At 40.4% G+C, this 13,608-nt stretch overlaps 2 protein-coding genes across 8 annotated transcripts in view; one reads left to right on the plus strand and one right to left on the minus strand.

Moving 5' to 3' along the window:
- The first annotated feature begins 526 nt into the window (after positions 1-526).
- LOC123639950 (ubiquitin-conjugating enzyme E2 variant 1-like) lies at positions 527-1,306 on the plus strand. Its single transcript, XM_045554237.1, has 2 exons — positions 527-704; positions 1,158-1,306. Exons 1-2 carry the CDS (start codon positions 527-529, stop codon positions 1,304-1,306), a joined length of 327 nt encoding a protein of 108 aa, XP_045410193.1.
- Positions 1,307-6,107: 4,801 nt separating this feature from the next.
- PLEKHA5 (pleckstrin homology domain containing A5) overlaps positions 6,108-13,608 on the minus strand; it is a 227,503-nt gene continuing 220,002 nt past the window's right edge. For 4 of the 7 annotated variants that reach the window (XM_045554244.1, XM_045554238.1, XM_045554241.1 and 1 more), the window contains 2 exons: positions 11,749-11,894; positions 10,011-10,115 (listed from right to left, as the gene is read on the minus strand). In XM_045554244.1, the coding sequence (XP_045410200.1) occupies positions 10,021-10,115; positions 11,749-11,894 (241 nt within the window). In that variant the 3' untranslated portion in view covers positions 10,011-10,020. Of the gene's footprint in view, positions 6,973-10,010; positions 10,116-11,748; positions 11,895-13,608 lie in introns of those variants that run through there. The other 3 variants (XM_045554245.1, XM_045554239.1, XM_045554242.1) reach the window with 1 other exon arrangement.

The following is a 13,608-nucleotide window of genomic DNA, read 5'->3' on the forward strand; positions in this document are numbered from 1 at the left end:
AGAAATGTTTAAAATATTTACTCATTCATCTAAAATAACAATAATAAACTCACTACAGGTTAACATAAATAACATAGTTTCCAATAAAAGGTAACTATATTTTCCAAAACAAAATTGAGAAGGCAGTTACTGCTCTACTTTTGTAACTCTTTTTATTTTTTTTGAGACAGAGTCCCACTCTGTCACCTGGGCTAGAGTGCCGTGGTGTCAGCCTAGCTCACTGCAACCTCAAACTCCTGGGCTCAAGTGATCCTCCTGCTTCAACCTCCCAAGTAGCTGGTACTACGGGTGCACACCACCATGCCAGGCTTATTTTTCTATTTTTAGTAGAGACGGAGTGTCGCTCTTGCTCAGGCTGCTCTTGAACTCCTGAACTCAAGAGATCTCTCCCACCTTGGCCTCCCAGAGTGCTAGGATTACAGGCATGAGCCACCTCGCCTGGCCTGTAACTCTCTTTTAATATCTGGGTTAATAAAAGACAGATTTTCGGAAGAAGGGGCCAGACTTTGAATGACAGCAAGGCAAGATGGCAGCCACCACGGACTCGGGAGTCAAAGTCCCTTGCAATTTCCGACTGTTGGAAAAACTTGAAGAAGGCCAGAGAGGAGTAGGAGATAGCACAGTCAGCTGCGGTCTAGAAGATGACGAAGACGTGACATTTCCAAGACGGACAGGGATGATAATTGGGCCTCCAAGAACCATTTGTGAACACCGAATACACAGCCTTAAAATAGAATGTGGACCTAAATACCCAGAAGCACCCCCCTTTGTAAGATTAGTAACAAAAGTTAATATGAGGCCGGGCGCGGTGGCTCACGCCTGTAATCCTAGCACTCTGGGAGGCTGAAGTGGGTGGATCGTTTGAGCTCAGGCGTTCGAGACCAGCCTGAACAGGAGCGAGACCCCGTCTACCAAAAATAGAAAGAAATTATCTGGACAGCTAAAAATATATATAGAAAAATTAGCCGGGCATGGTGGCACATGCCTGTAGTCCCAGCTACTCGGGAGGCTGAGGCAGTAGGATCGCTTGAGCCCAGGAGTTTGAGGTTGCTGTGAGCTAGGCTGACGCCACGGCACTCTAGCCTGGGCAACAGAGTGAGACTCTGTCTCAAAAAAAAAAAAAGTTAATATGAATGGAGTTAATAGTTCTAATGGAGTGGTGGATCCAAGAGCCATAGCAGTGCTAGCAAAATGGCAGAATTCATATAGCATCAAAGTTGTCCTGCAAGAGCTTCGGCGCCTAATGATGTCTAAAGAAAATATGAACCTCCCTCAGCCATCTGAAGGAGAGTGTTACAGCAATTAATCAAAAAGAAAAACCACAGGCCCTTCCCCTTACCCCCATTCAATTTAAGTAGTCTTCATTTTCCACAGTAGTAAATTTTCTAGATACATCTTGTAGACCTCAAAGTACTGGAAAGGAAGCTCACATTCAAAGGCAATTTATTTTAAGATACTGTAAATGATACTAATTTTTTGTCCATTTGAAATATATAAGTTGTGCTATAAAAAAAAATAAAAGGCAGATTTTCATGTCTGCTTCTGCATTCAATGTGTTGAGATATCACAGGTTATGCAGCCTTTGGGAAACTCCACTGTTCTGTTGATTATTGAGAGAATGAAAGTGAAAAAGGCAAATAACATCTTAGTATTATTATGAAAAGTTTTGATTTCACAGGACTTCTTGAAAAGGTCTTGGGAACCCCCAGGACTTCCTGGCCATGCCTCAACAGGACTCCTGTGACTCCTGAGTCCGATTAGGTTCAGTCAGTGGGAGCCCCAGCAAGAAACTGTGATAAGGGAAGTGTCATCAGAACTATTTGTTTTCCCAGCTCCATCCTTGTGGGGACTGTTTACACTGCGGCTAGCTGTGTCTCTGGAAAACAGAGTAAAGGTTTCTCTCAAGTGACTTCTACGGATCCCAGTTACTTCTCCCCTCTTCCTTTTGGGGGTAGGGGTAGAAACAGCTCTTGTGTTATCTACATTCTGTGCACACCTTTGTAAATAAACACTCCTGAATTCATCCTAATTTTATACCACCACAAATAAATGAAACAAAAATTCAATAAACACAGCCTTCCTGTATACCAGTGGTTCTAAGTGAGCTGGACTCAAAGTGATCCTGGAACGTCAGCATTAGTATTACCTGGGAATTTATTCGAATGCAAATTCTTGGACCCTACTCCAGACTGACTGAACAAGAAATTTTCGGGATGGGGCCCAGCAATGGCAATCTGTTTCAACAAGCCCTTTGGTATGCGTCCCCGCCAAATCTCACGTTGAAACTTGATCCCCGATGTGGCAATGTTGAAAGGTGGGGCTTTTGAGAGGTGACTGAATCATGACGGCTCTGCCCCCATGAATGGATTAGTCTATTCATGGATTGATGAGTTAATGGATTAATTAATGGATTACCATGGGAGGGGAGCTGGAGACTTTATATTATAGAGGAAGAGAGACCTGAGCTAGCATGTTAGGTGGTCAGCATGCTCACCCCCTCGCCTGGGGTGTCCTATGCCTTCTCAGGACTCTGTAAGGTCCCCATCAGTAATAAGGCTCTCACTAGATGTGGCCCCTTGACCTTGGACTTCTTAGCTTCCGGAACTGTTAGAAATGAATTTCTTTTCTTTATAAATTACCCGGTTTTAGGTATTCTGAGAAACAGAAAACGAACTAAGACATAGACCAATTTTGTGGAAACGCTTAGGCATGGAGAGGATAAGTGCTTGGGTCTAAGGCCACACAGAAAGTGGCAGAGCTAGGTTCCAACAGACAATCTGGCACCAGCACCTGGGCTCCTAACCACCACTGAGGCCCCACAACAGCACCAGGGGTGTTCTGGAGGGACTCAGCCTTCTTGGCAACAGTTGGTGGGGAGTCCCTCCTGCCAAGCTAGGATGATCGCCTGTAGTGTTTCCCACACTCGAGGGATGAAGCTCCCTCCAGGGAAGAGCTGGGATGAGTCATCCTCATTCAGAGATTAGATAGGCTTTTCTGAACCTAGTGAGTAGAGGACCCAAGGGACTTTCCAGTAAGCTTGTGAGTCACCGAGCCCAGGGACGTAGTTCTGGGGTTCTATCCTACACTTCAGTGTGCTGGCCCAGGCTTGAATCACACGAAATAGTCCTGGCTCGTCTCCCTCCATGCCTTTGACCTTAGTTTTAGGTTGACTTTTTGCTTCAGATTATTTTAAAATTAAATTAAAAATTTTAAATGTAAAAAATTAAAAGTCTCAACTTTTAAAATACAAACCATACATTTTATTTATTTGTTTTCTTTCAATAGATTAAGGGGGTCCAAGTGTTTTTTGGAAAACATATACATTGAAAGATTTATTTCCAACCTATCGATGAAGGATTTGATCCATGTTTCAGGGACAGTTCTGGGAAAACTCCTTCCAAATTACTTTAGCACAACAGAAAATCATTTGTTTCTGCATTAAGTGAATCAATTTCTCCCTCCTACGTTCATACAGTTGTTCATAGTTGCTCAATAGCAAGTCGCTCTGCCATTTGCTAAATCTATATGAAACCATTTTATGAATAAAAAGTGAAAAATGTGTGTAAATCAATAAACTTACAAATATTTTAATGGCCAAACAGTCGGGGGCAGCTTTCTTCCAGTCAGTACACAGAAACATTTCAGGGGTATGTGGGCAAGGAGGACTTTTTTGGGTTCAGTATCTACAGAGTTCCCTTCCGTATGGACTCCTGCCTGAAACAGGTCTGCCCCAAGGTCAGTGGGCCCCTTCCACATCAGCTCCTCTCTCCTTCACACGCGCACAACTCCTCTCAGTCTTACTTTTACACCTCTGGGTGCAAAATCCTCCAGTGGTGAGAAAGTGAAGGGCTGAGTAACAAGATTTCACAGAAATGGACAGAATTAGAAATAATTAAAATCAATAAATTAAGCATACCATAATTTGTGACAAAACATGATGGGACAAGCAAAATGAAAATAAAAGTTCAAGAAAATGAAATGATGTAAAGTTTCCTATTAAAAAAGGCTTATTCGCATTTTTAAACAATGGATAATGGAGGTTATCAAAACAGTGGATTCTGTTGGATACATTTTCAAAGGCTGATGTAACATTTTAAAGTCAATATTTACAGTATGCCAGAAACTGAATCCTTTTCAACTATTTCAATTTATGAAAAACTGTAGATTTTTCAACTTGAAAGTGTACAAGGGGGTACACAGTTTCAAAAACTACTTTTGAGGCTGTGCATGGTGGCTCATGCCTGTAATTGTAGCACTTGGCGGAGACCTAGGTGAGAGGATCACTAGAGGCCAAGAGTTTGAGACCAGCCTCAGCAACATAGTGAGACTCGTCTTTATAAAAAAATAAAACAAACTGGCTGGTGTGGTGGTGTGGACCTGTAGTCCCAGCTACTCAGGAGGCTGAGGCAGGAGGATTGCTTAAGCCTAGGAATTTGGGGTTGTGGTGAGCTGTGATGATGCCACTGTACTCTAGCCTGAGCAAAAGAGTGAGACCCTATCTCAAAAAACAAAACAAAAAAACACTTTTGAGGGAATGCAAGCAAAAAAATTTGAAGACCACTTGTTTATAGTTACCTGTTTAATGGTCGACCATCATAGCACTATGATTGTCAACGTTCTAGAAACTGGGGGCAAGCGAGTGTGGGGACTTGGATATGACTGAACAACCAACCCCACAGGAAGCTTCTGTGGCTTGGGAGGTGGCCCCCCACAGCGATGACCCCACCTGAGGTAAACACCCTGCCAACCTGTCTACCCTCCTGACCATGAGTCTCCACACTTCCGGGGCTTTCTGTGCAGCTCTCTGACAAAAAGCAGGAGTTGGGTATGATGAACACTAGGTAAGATAGAAAGTACAGATCTGATTCAAATTTTTGAAGAACTAATATTCCTTTTACTATATCCTGTCACAAGTACCTGTGCTGACTTACCGTTTTTATATACATGATTTTCATCTAGCTTTCTGAAACGTTTAGAAGAATCACAGCTACTTCCTGCTGCATTCTCCAAACTCCCTAGGCCGCCAGGGATCTCAGAAAAGAACATTTGTCTTTCTTGAAATAGCTAAAAAATGTTGCACTTAAGAAAACCAAAGTATGACACACACATACACACACAACAAAAACCCCAACAAAACTCAAAGAATAATAGCAACTCCTCCCTAATACACTGACAAAGATCTGTAACAATCATCATTCCATACCTAAAGGGAAGTATCTGTTGACTATTTGTTTTGACAAGACTTTTGTGTGACATCTTTAGAGAAAGGTAATATGTGTAAACATGTTTACATGGATACAGAGAACTGAACACTATCCTTCCATTTTAAGCTCTGTTTTCTTTCACTTCCTATAATATAGACTGTATCTATTTGCAATTCATATTGTGTTTCTTTTTGAGCAGAAAAATTTTTATACATCTGCATTTTGAATTAAATCTAAATCCTCTTTAATACAGCATGGGGGGGGGAAAAGACTTACCAGTGCCAGTTTAGTTTCAGCTATTTTATATAGGAATCCAAAAGCATCAAATTTCCTTGTACTCTGGGAACAATATATAGCATGAACAAAAGGTTATAGAGGAAAGAAAATGTAATTGATTCTGAAGAGCGTGAACATCTGCAAAGAATGTATTGTAAGAGAAAATGATCTCTGAGGGTCCTACTTATGATGAAACGGTTTCTTGTTACCCACATAAGAGAAACGGCCCTCTCTGCCTTATACGCCCCTCTCAAAGCCCAATCCCTAAACAGAACGGGACTGCAGATGCTTGAAGTTATTTCTAAAACATGCAAACAAATAGAAATACAATAGAAGACTTCCCAAAACCAAATTGTTCCTGTGGGATGAGCTAATGAACTTAGAGAAAAAAGTCAGAAAAATGATACTATTATCAAAATTCTGTCATTAAATGTAGAGTAAAACTGTGGCCAAGTCAGTTTGAGCCTCAAGTTCCTCAACTTTGACATGGGAGGGTTGGACAGACAAGGGTCTTTTATGATGTTGTCTAGGATTATAAGATTAACAGAGTACTTTTTCTTCTAGAAGTCTCTTGAGTCTCAGACTTTCCTTTTGAGATGGAAAGAACAAAAACTCTAACACAACTGATTTAAGAACATCAACATTTATTTAACATGATAAAAAAGAAATGAGATATGAACATTTGCATTTAAACAATAGTAAGTAGCCTTTAATACATTACATGTGCTCATTGTATAATATATACACAATGAACATAATTACATTTATACACAAACTAAGTACTGGATTTAAAAACCTGCTTATTGCTGTACACATCTATTCCAATGAAGTATAAGCCCAGTACTTCAAAATACCTACACTTTTAATTGTTTTTAAGAAAAGATAAGCGGTGACATTTGTTTTGAAGCTGACAAGAGTGTGGCAGTAACTGCTGACATTGCAATCTGACTCTGAGAAAGAATTATAGCAGAAAACAGGACATACTTCAATTAGCAATAAAATGGCACATTTTAAATATATATATAAAATTTTTACAAATCAAGTGTGAAACAAAGCACTGCAGAAGCCAAAAGGGGAGGGGAAAAAAAAAAGCAAAACAAGCTTCATTGGAAATAATAACTAATTTTATGTACTAAAAAGCAGAAAGAAATAGAAATTCACTTAGACTTCAGGAATATCAAAATCTGGAAATCAGCAACTAAGTAAGCTGTGGCTATAGACTGCACATTAAAAAGCACCTTTACTTATGTGCTCTGAAATCATAGCAGCAAGCTGGTGTCAGAATAATAACCTTGAGATTACGGAGTGTACATATGGGCCATTAAAGCTGTTTTGGAATAAACATTTTCCAGAAGTGATAAAATGATGCTCTGTGGCCAAAAGCATCAGAACTATGAATTTCATAGATTTAAAATATACTGTACAATAACTTCTTACATTGCCGAAGGTCCGTATCTTTAGCTTTGAATGGTTTCAACAGAAGTCAGTATAGCTGAAAAATAAGAGTAGGGAAATTACTGTGAGACCTGCGAAATTAATGAATTACCATTTCCCAAAGCAACTAAAGGTGACACTCCATAACAACAGAACTGACAAGCATGGCCATGAAAATCCTGAAACATAATACAATCAAAGAACATTTTCCCTTCATTTCCATAAGCTTAATTCACAAAGCAAAGAAACACAATGCAATTAAATAGCAATTCAGAATCAAAAATGCACCCAAACTCGTGGTTGAATCCAAAAGATCAACAAATGAACGAAGATTTGCATAACTTCACTAAAATCTGTGATAATATATTGAGCTGCCTACATAGCACTGTCATTTGTAAAGCTTTCCTAAGTCCTGACAAAACTCATAGTACCGAAAGATGACATATGCACAATGGGAATATGTGAAATAATGCAAGTTTGTGTGCCACTAGTTGTTTGTGGTGGCTGTATGCAATGAGACTGGAAAATATCTGGCAGTAACTGTACCTCACTACAGTATGTAATGCTACTGGCTCTTGGAACATAAATAAAAAACAAAAATAAAATCCAATAATAACTAAGGAAGCTGGAAATGTATTATACTTGAGTTTTAACTCTGAACATCCTTTAGTACCAGAATGGTCTGTGTACAATGAGTCATAACCAGTTTATTGAACCAAAAAATAACATGAATGGCTCTTAATGTACCCTTCTCCACTAATTTAGACAGAGGCCATCTATCAACTCTTTGCACAGGAGAAATCAAATTGAGTGTAACGTTTATTTTTCCTATGTCTGGTGTTATTTTGGTCACCTGTAGCAACTGTCACTCCTGAACATACTAAGTTAAAGGTTTACACGTATGCGCATCAGAGGCAAGACACGAGGAAGACTGTAACAAACGGGTTACGTCACTCCACACCAGTGCTTCAGTCCTGCACAGTCGCCAACTGACAAAAAACAAAAGCCTCTCCTAGGTTCCAGGGAGACACAATCTCAAACAAAAGTTACAAATATGACAAGACAACATAAATCTTTCTGGCTTAAAAAAAAAAAAAGAATACAGATTATAGCTGCCACAAAAGGGTGTGAAAGGAAGTAGACTCTAGAAAATAAGCACTACTGGATAAACTTAGTCAAGTTAATATTTGTACGCATTTTTTTTGAGAACCTAAAAGTCAAAGAAGGCTTTTTTTGAGACAGGGTCTTGCTCTGTTGCCCTGGCTAGAGTGCAGTGGTGTCATTGTAGCTCACTGCAACCTCAAATTCCTGGGCTCAAGCGATCCTCCCACCTCGGCCACCTGAGAAGCTGGGACTATAGGCAAGCGCCACCATGCCCGGCTAATTTTTCTATTTTTTGTATAGACCAGGTCTTGCTCTTGCTCAGGCTGGTCTCAAACTCCTGGCCTCAAGTGATCCTCCTGCCTCGGCCTCCCAGAGTGCTAGGATTACAGGTGTGAGCCAATGCACCCAGTCAGAAGATGTTAATAATAATGTTCGTAATGTCTCTATGTGTTTTTGCTGCTTATAATGGTTTAACAGAAATTGGTGGTAATCTCAAAGCACCAAAAATTACTAGATGTGGTAGATAATGTGAGGAAAAAAACACAGAAAAAGGCATACAATTGTCACTCTGTACCTTGTAACTTATTTACTCATTTATTTATTTTTTGGAGATGGGGAAGGTCTTACTTTGTTGCCCAGGTTGGAGTGTAGTGGCACATCACTGTAACCTCAAACTCCTGGGCTCAAGCATTCCTCCCACCTCAGCCTTCCAACTAGCTGGGACTACACCCTGTACCACTGCCCTCAAAGCTTTTATAAAGAGTTGAAAGAGAGGGAAAAAAAAAAAAAAACAACAAAAACAAAACGTGTATCTATAAGTATAAAATTATAGGTAAAAATTAGTGATTATCTATAAAGTTTATTTATTTATTTTGGGAGAGAGAGTCTTGCTCTGCTGCCCTGGGTAGAGTGCAGTGGCTTCATCATAGTTCACTGCAACCTCAAACTCCTGGGCTCAAGTGATCCTCCCGCCTCAGCCTCCCGAGTAGCTGGGACTACAGGCTCATACCACCACACCCAGCTAATTTTTTCTCTTTTTTGTAGAGACAGGGTCTCGTTCTTGCTCAGGACATGCCTTGAACTCTTGACCTAAAGCTATCCTCCTGCCTCAGCCTCCCAGAGTGCTAGGATTACAGGCGTCAGCCACCACGCCCGGTCCTGTAAAGTTTACTTTTATTTTTAATGATGGGGTCCAGCTATGTTGTCCAGGCTGGAGTGCAGTGGCACCATCATAGCTCACTGCAGCCTCAAACTCCTGGGCTCAAGTGATCCTTCCACCGCAGTGTCCTGAGTATATGCCGCCATTGCAGGCTTGTCTATAAAGTTTAAAAGTAAAAACTCAGGAAACTATTCTTAGTTCTAAATCTGTGATTTAAGGAACATCGTCCAAGAAAGGCTTCCTACTTCTCCCTGTCCCCTCTGTAGCTTTTTAAAATTAATAGCTACTCCTTGACTTCAAGAAATTCAATTTAGAAATAATTTCTAACAGATCTTAAAGACTTCAATAGTCCATCAAGTTGGCTATACCACAGACAGTTCTTTGTCCTTTAAAAAAATTAACAAATTCCCAGTGAGGTAGACATGTCACACTAACTGTAAAAAACATTACTCAATCAACATGTAATGACTTCACCAGAATTCTCAGATCCCACTATGGAAAGGAACATTAAGTAGAAGCACAGCTGCAAAACACTGCGAGGCTTGTCTTGGCACAGGCCATACCCTCCAAGTTTTCCTTGAGCCACCGTTTTTAATGGATGATGAAATAAGAGACAGACAAAATGCTGTCACGTAGAAAATCATTGGAAGGGCCAACGCTGAAAATCTGAGTTACCGTCCATGCTTCGAAGACATGCCCTACTTGTTCTGCCAACTTTCCTTACGTACAGTCCAGAATTAATCCCAGTTTTGATTCACTACACCAACGGATGAGTAAGATTCAAGTAAAAAGCTCTAAGAGTAAAGCACAAATGCAAAGGGAAATGACGTACTTCTTCTGAGACTACACACACATGAAATGTGATCCTTCTGTGAGCTGCGGCTGAGTGGATGGAACTGGTGATGCCGAGGACTCAGGAGACGGGGAAAGACTTTTCACTAAAACACACCAAGAAAATGTGAGAAGATAAAAATCTTGAAAACACATTTGAGAAGTAAATCCTGATGCTGTGATCCCAGAACAAACAAAACACGTACTGGGAAGAAAGTAGTAGCTGTGTTTGGTTCTGCTGTGATTTTGTGTGGGTTTTTTTTTTTTTTTTTGAGACAGAGGCTTGCTCTGTTGCCCGGGCTAGAGTGCCGTGGCATCAGCCTCGCTCACAGCAACCTCAAACTTCTGGGCTCAAGCAATCCTCCTGCCTCAGCCTCCCGAGTAGCTGGGACTACAGGCATGTGCCACCATGCCCGGCTAATTTTTTCTATATATTTTTAGTTATCCAGATAATTTCTTTCTATTTTTAGTAGAGACAGGGTCTCACTCTTGCTCAGGCTGGTCTCGAACTCCTGACCTCCAGCGATCCGCCCGCCCCGGCTTCTCAGAGTGCTGGGATTATAGACGTGGGCCACCGCGCTCGGCCTCTGTTGTGATTTTCTAATCTGGTATCTGACTATTCAGTATCAAATGTCTCCTGAACACTGTTTAGATTCTTTTCTTTTTTTCGCTTTGAGGTTAATTTTCGGTTGTTTATCAGTAGGTTCTGCTGGATCTTTTCTAGTTCCATGCAGCTTAATGCTACAGATGACTTAAATGTTGTGGGCTTAATACTACCACACCATTTTGTACAATAATCAATAGTAGCCAGTGATAATTAAAAAAAAAACAAGAGAGAACTCCTTTGCATGCTGCCTTATAAATGACAGAGGCAAAGGAAAAGGCAGTCCTTAGTATTTGTTATAAGGAAACATGGCTGATTATATAAATTTGCATGTTGTATGTGTATAAGATACATGAAATGGCTTGTCTAGAACCCCACGCTCTTCCAAAGAACTGTCCTGAATAACTGAATTTCATTGTTCTTACTCATCTGCAAAAGGGCAGGAGCTGGGGGCGGGGGGATTACTAGAAACGGTTTTTGCCTACTGACTACAAGAAGCCAAGCTGATAACCTGCACTAACGGTGTGATCCCCCAGCCCTACCTCCCAAAAATCATAAAGAAAAGAAAAACAAACAAACAAAAAAAGAAGTATCTGTGAAGAGTTTGAAAAAATATGAGAGAATAGCAAAGAATTTATTTTTTAGTATGCTACAAAAATGATTTTCTACTATTAAAGAGACAGCCAGATTTGGATTATACAGTAGGGGCTGGAATAAACACATCCATTCTGTACGTTGGATATTAAATCCTCAACAGCTCCCAAAGTGGTAGGTTTGTGGATGTTCTGGAAATCTAGCCCCCCAAACAGATAAATTTCCCAAGTACTAATCTTCTTACTAGAAAAAGTGTTCTGTATGTGTTACAGTTAAAAGCAAAGACCCAAACTCAAACCCAAACCGATGAGCTGATCCCCACGCCAGCGCGGACTCTGCGGCAGGGTTGCCCTTCCCCCCCCCCCCCCCCCCCCCCCCCGGTCCAGTCACTTCCCCCCGAACGTGCACATGGAAAGGCAAAAGTTGACAATCTGCAGTCAAGGTACTTAAGTGGCTCCAATGTTAGAATTTCCACATGGAAAATAAGTTTAGGAGTTCAGAGGAAGCACCAGCGAGAAAATTTTGAAATATGTAATATCTACCTGCCATTGTTTGACTTCCTCTAGAAACCTCAGGAGTTGATTCATAAGAAGTAACAGTTTCTTCCTGTTCAGGAACGTTGTCCTTTATATTTTCTTCAAGGTGGCCTTCTGGTTTATGATTTGTGATCTGTGTCTCCTCTTGAGGGCTAATGAAAACAGATTGATATTTAAACTTTGTTATTACAGAATGGAATGCTTTTGCTTCCAATTTTTTGTTAAAAAATTTATCTTTGTTTTCTCTCTCCCACTTTTTTTTTTTTTTTGAGACAGAGTCTCATTCTGTTGCTTGGGCTAGAGTGCCGTGGTATCAGCCTAGCTCACAGCAACCTCAGACTCCTGGGCTCAAGCAATCCTCCTGCCTCAGCTTCCCGAGCAGCTGGGACAACAGGCATGCGCCACCACGCCCGGCTAATTTTTTCTATATATTTTTAGTTATCTAATTAATTTTTTTCTATTTTTTAGTAGAGACGGGGTGTTGCTCTTGCTCAGGCTGGTCTCGAACTCCTGACCTCGAGTGATCCTCCCGCCTCAGCCTCCCAGCGTGCTAGGATTATAGGCGTGAGCCACCACGCCAGGTCTCTCTCTTTTTTTAAAGGTCATCTCTGCTTCAGATTGTTTTTCTTTTCTGAGATGGGGTCTGCCTATGTTGCTCAGGCTGGTCTTGAACTCCTGGGCTCAAGTGATCGTCCTGCCTCAGCCTCCGGAGTAGCTGGGAGGACAGGCGCTCGTCACGATACCCGGCTCTTTAACCATACAGAAAAGATACCATCATGTGTATTTAACAACTGCTAACATTGTGCTTGCAATGAATCCCTTTTCTTCTTTTTGCTCTTTCTTATGAAAATTTGAAACAAAAAAATTAGAGCAAATAATAAATCTGTACACCCAGCTTCAATAACTACCTACACTTTTGTTAATCTTGCTCATCTAAAGCCCCAGTCCCTCTCCTCAATCTATTTTAAGGCAGATTCCAGACACGAGATGGGAGTCTTGCTATGTTTTTCAGGCTGATCTTGAACTCTGGCTGAAGCGACCCTCTTGCCTCAGCCTGCTCTGAGTAGGTGAAACTACAGCGGTGAGCCACCGCACCTGGCTCCAGTATGTATTTTTACTACTTTAATGGCACCAAACATTTGGTCGGTGTTCAGATTTTCCTGATTGTCTCATAATGTCATTTTAGAATTTTCTGAATCAGGATCCAAACAAGGTCCATATATTACCTGACAAGTCTCTTAAAGTCAACTTTAATCTAAAACAAACTGCCCCACATCCCTTTTATTTTTGGCCATTTTTATATGTGAAAGAACGTGGTTTATCTGTTCTATAGTTTACCACATTCTGGATTTTGATGATTGTATCCTCATATTTATTATAAAGTAATATGATTTTGAGGCTCGTTCAGATTTAGGATTGGGGGAAGCAAGTAATACTTCATTACGTGGGTGTCACTTACTATTGCATTAACAGATTGTTTCTTTCTGTCATGTTAAAAATGATCAGTAAGTTCTGGGGTTATAAGCTTGATTCATTTGTTATAAAGTTCCCTGTCAGATTTTCACCTAACAGCTTTAGCGGCTACTGAGGAATATTGTTCAAATCTGTATTTCATTAGGACTGGCAAAGCAATGACATTCTACGTCTCTCACACTTGAAATTCTAAAAAAGAAAATAGTTACTTCAAACTATTTGGTTATAGTTGGTTTGGGGAAAAGCAAGACAAATATTTGATTCTTTCCCTTTATGTACCAGGTTTTGCAATTAAAAGTTATTTTCTTCCTCATCAAATTCTTCATTAAAAAATATAATAAATTAAAAAAAAAATCTATTCCCTAGCATCTTTCACAGTGGCCAAAAAAATTA

This window comes from Lemur catta, chromosome 6 (assembly GCF_020740605.2).
Source record: "Lemur catta isolate mLemCat1 chromosome 6, mLemCat1.pri, whole genome shotgun sequence".
Classification (NCBI taxonomy): Eukaryota; Metazoa; Chordata; class Mammalia; order Primates; family Lemuridae; genus Lemur; species Lemur catta.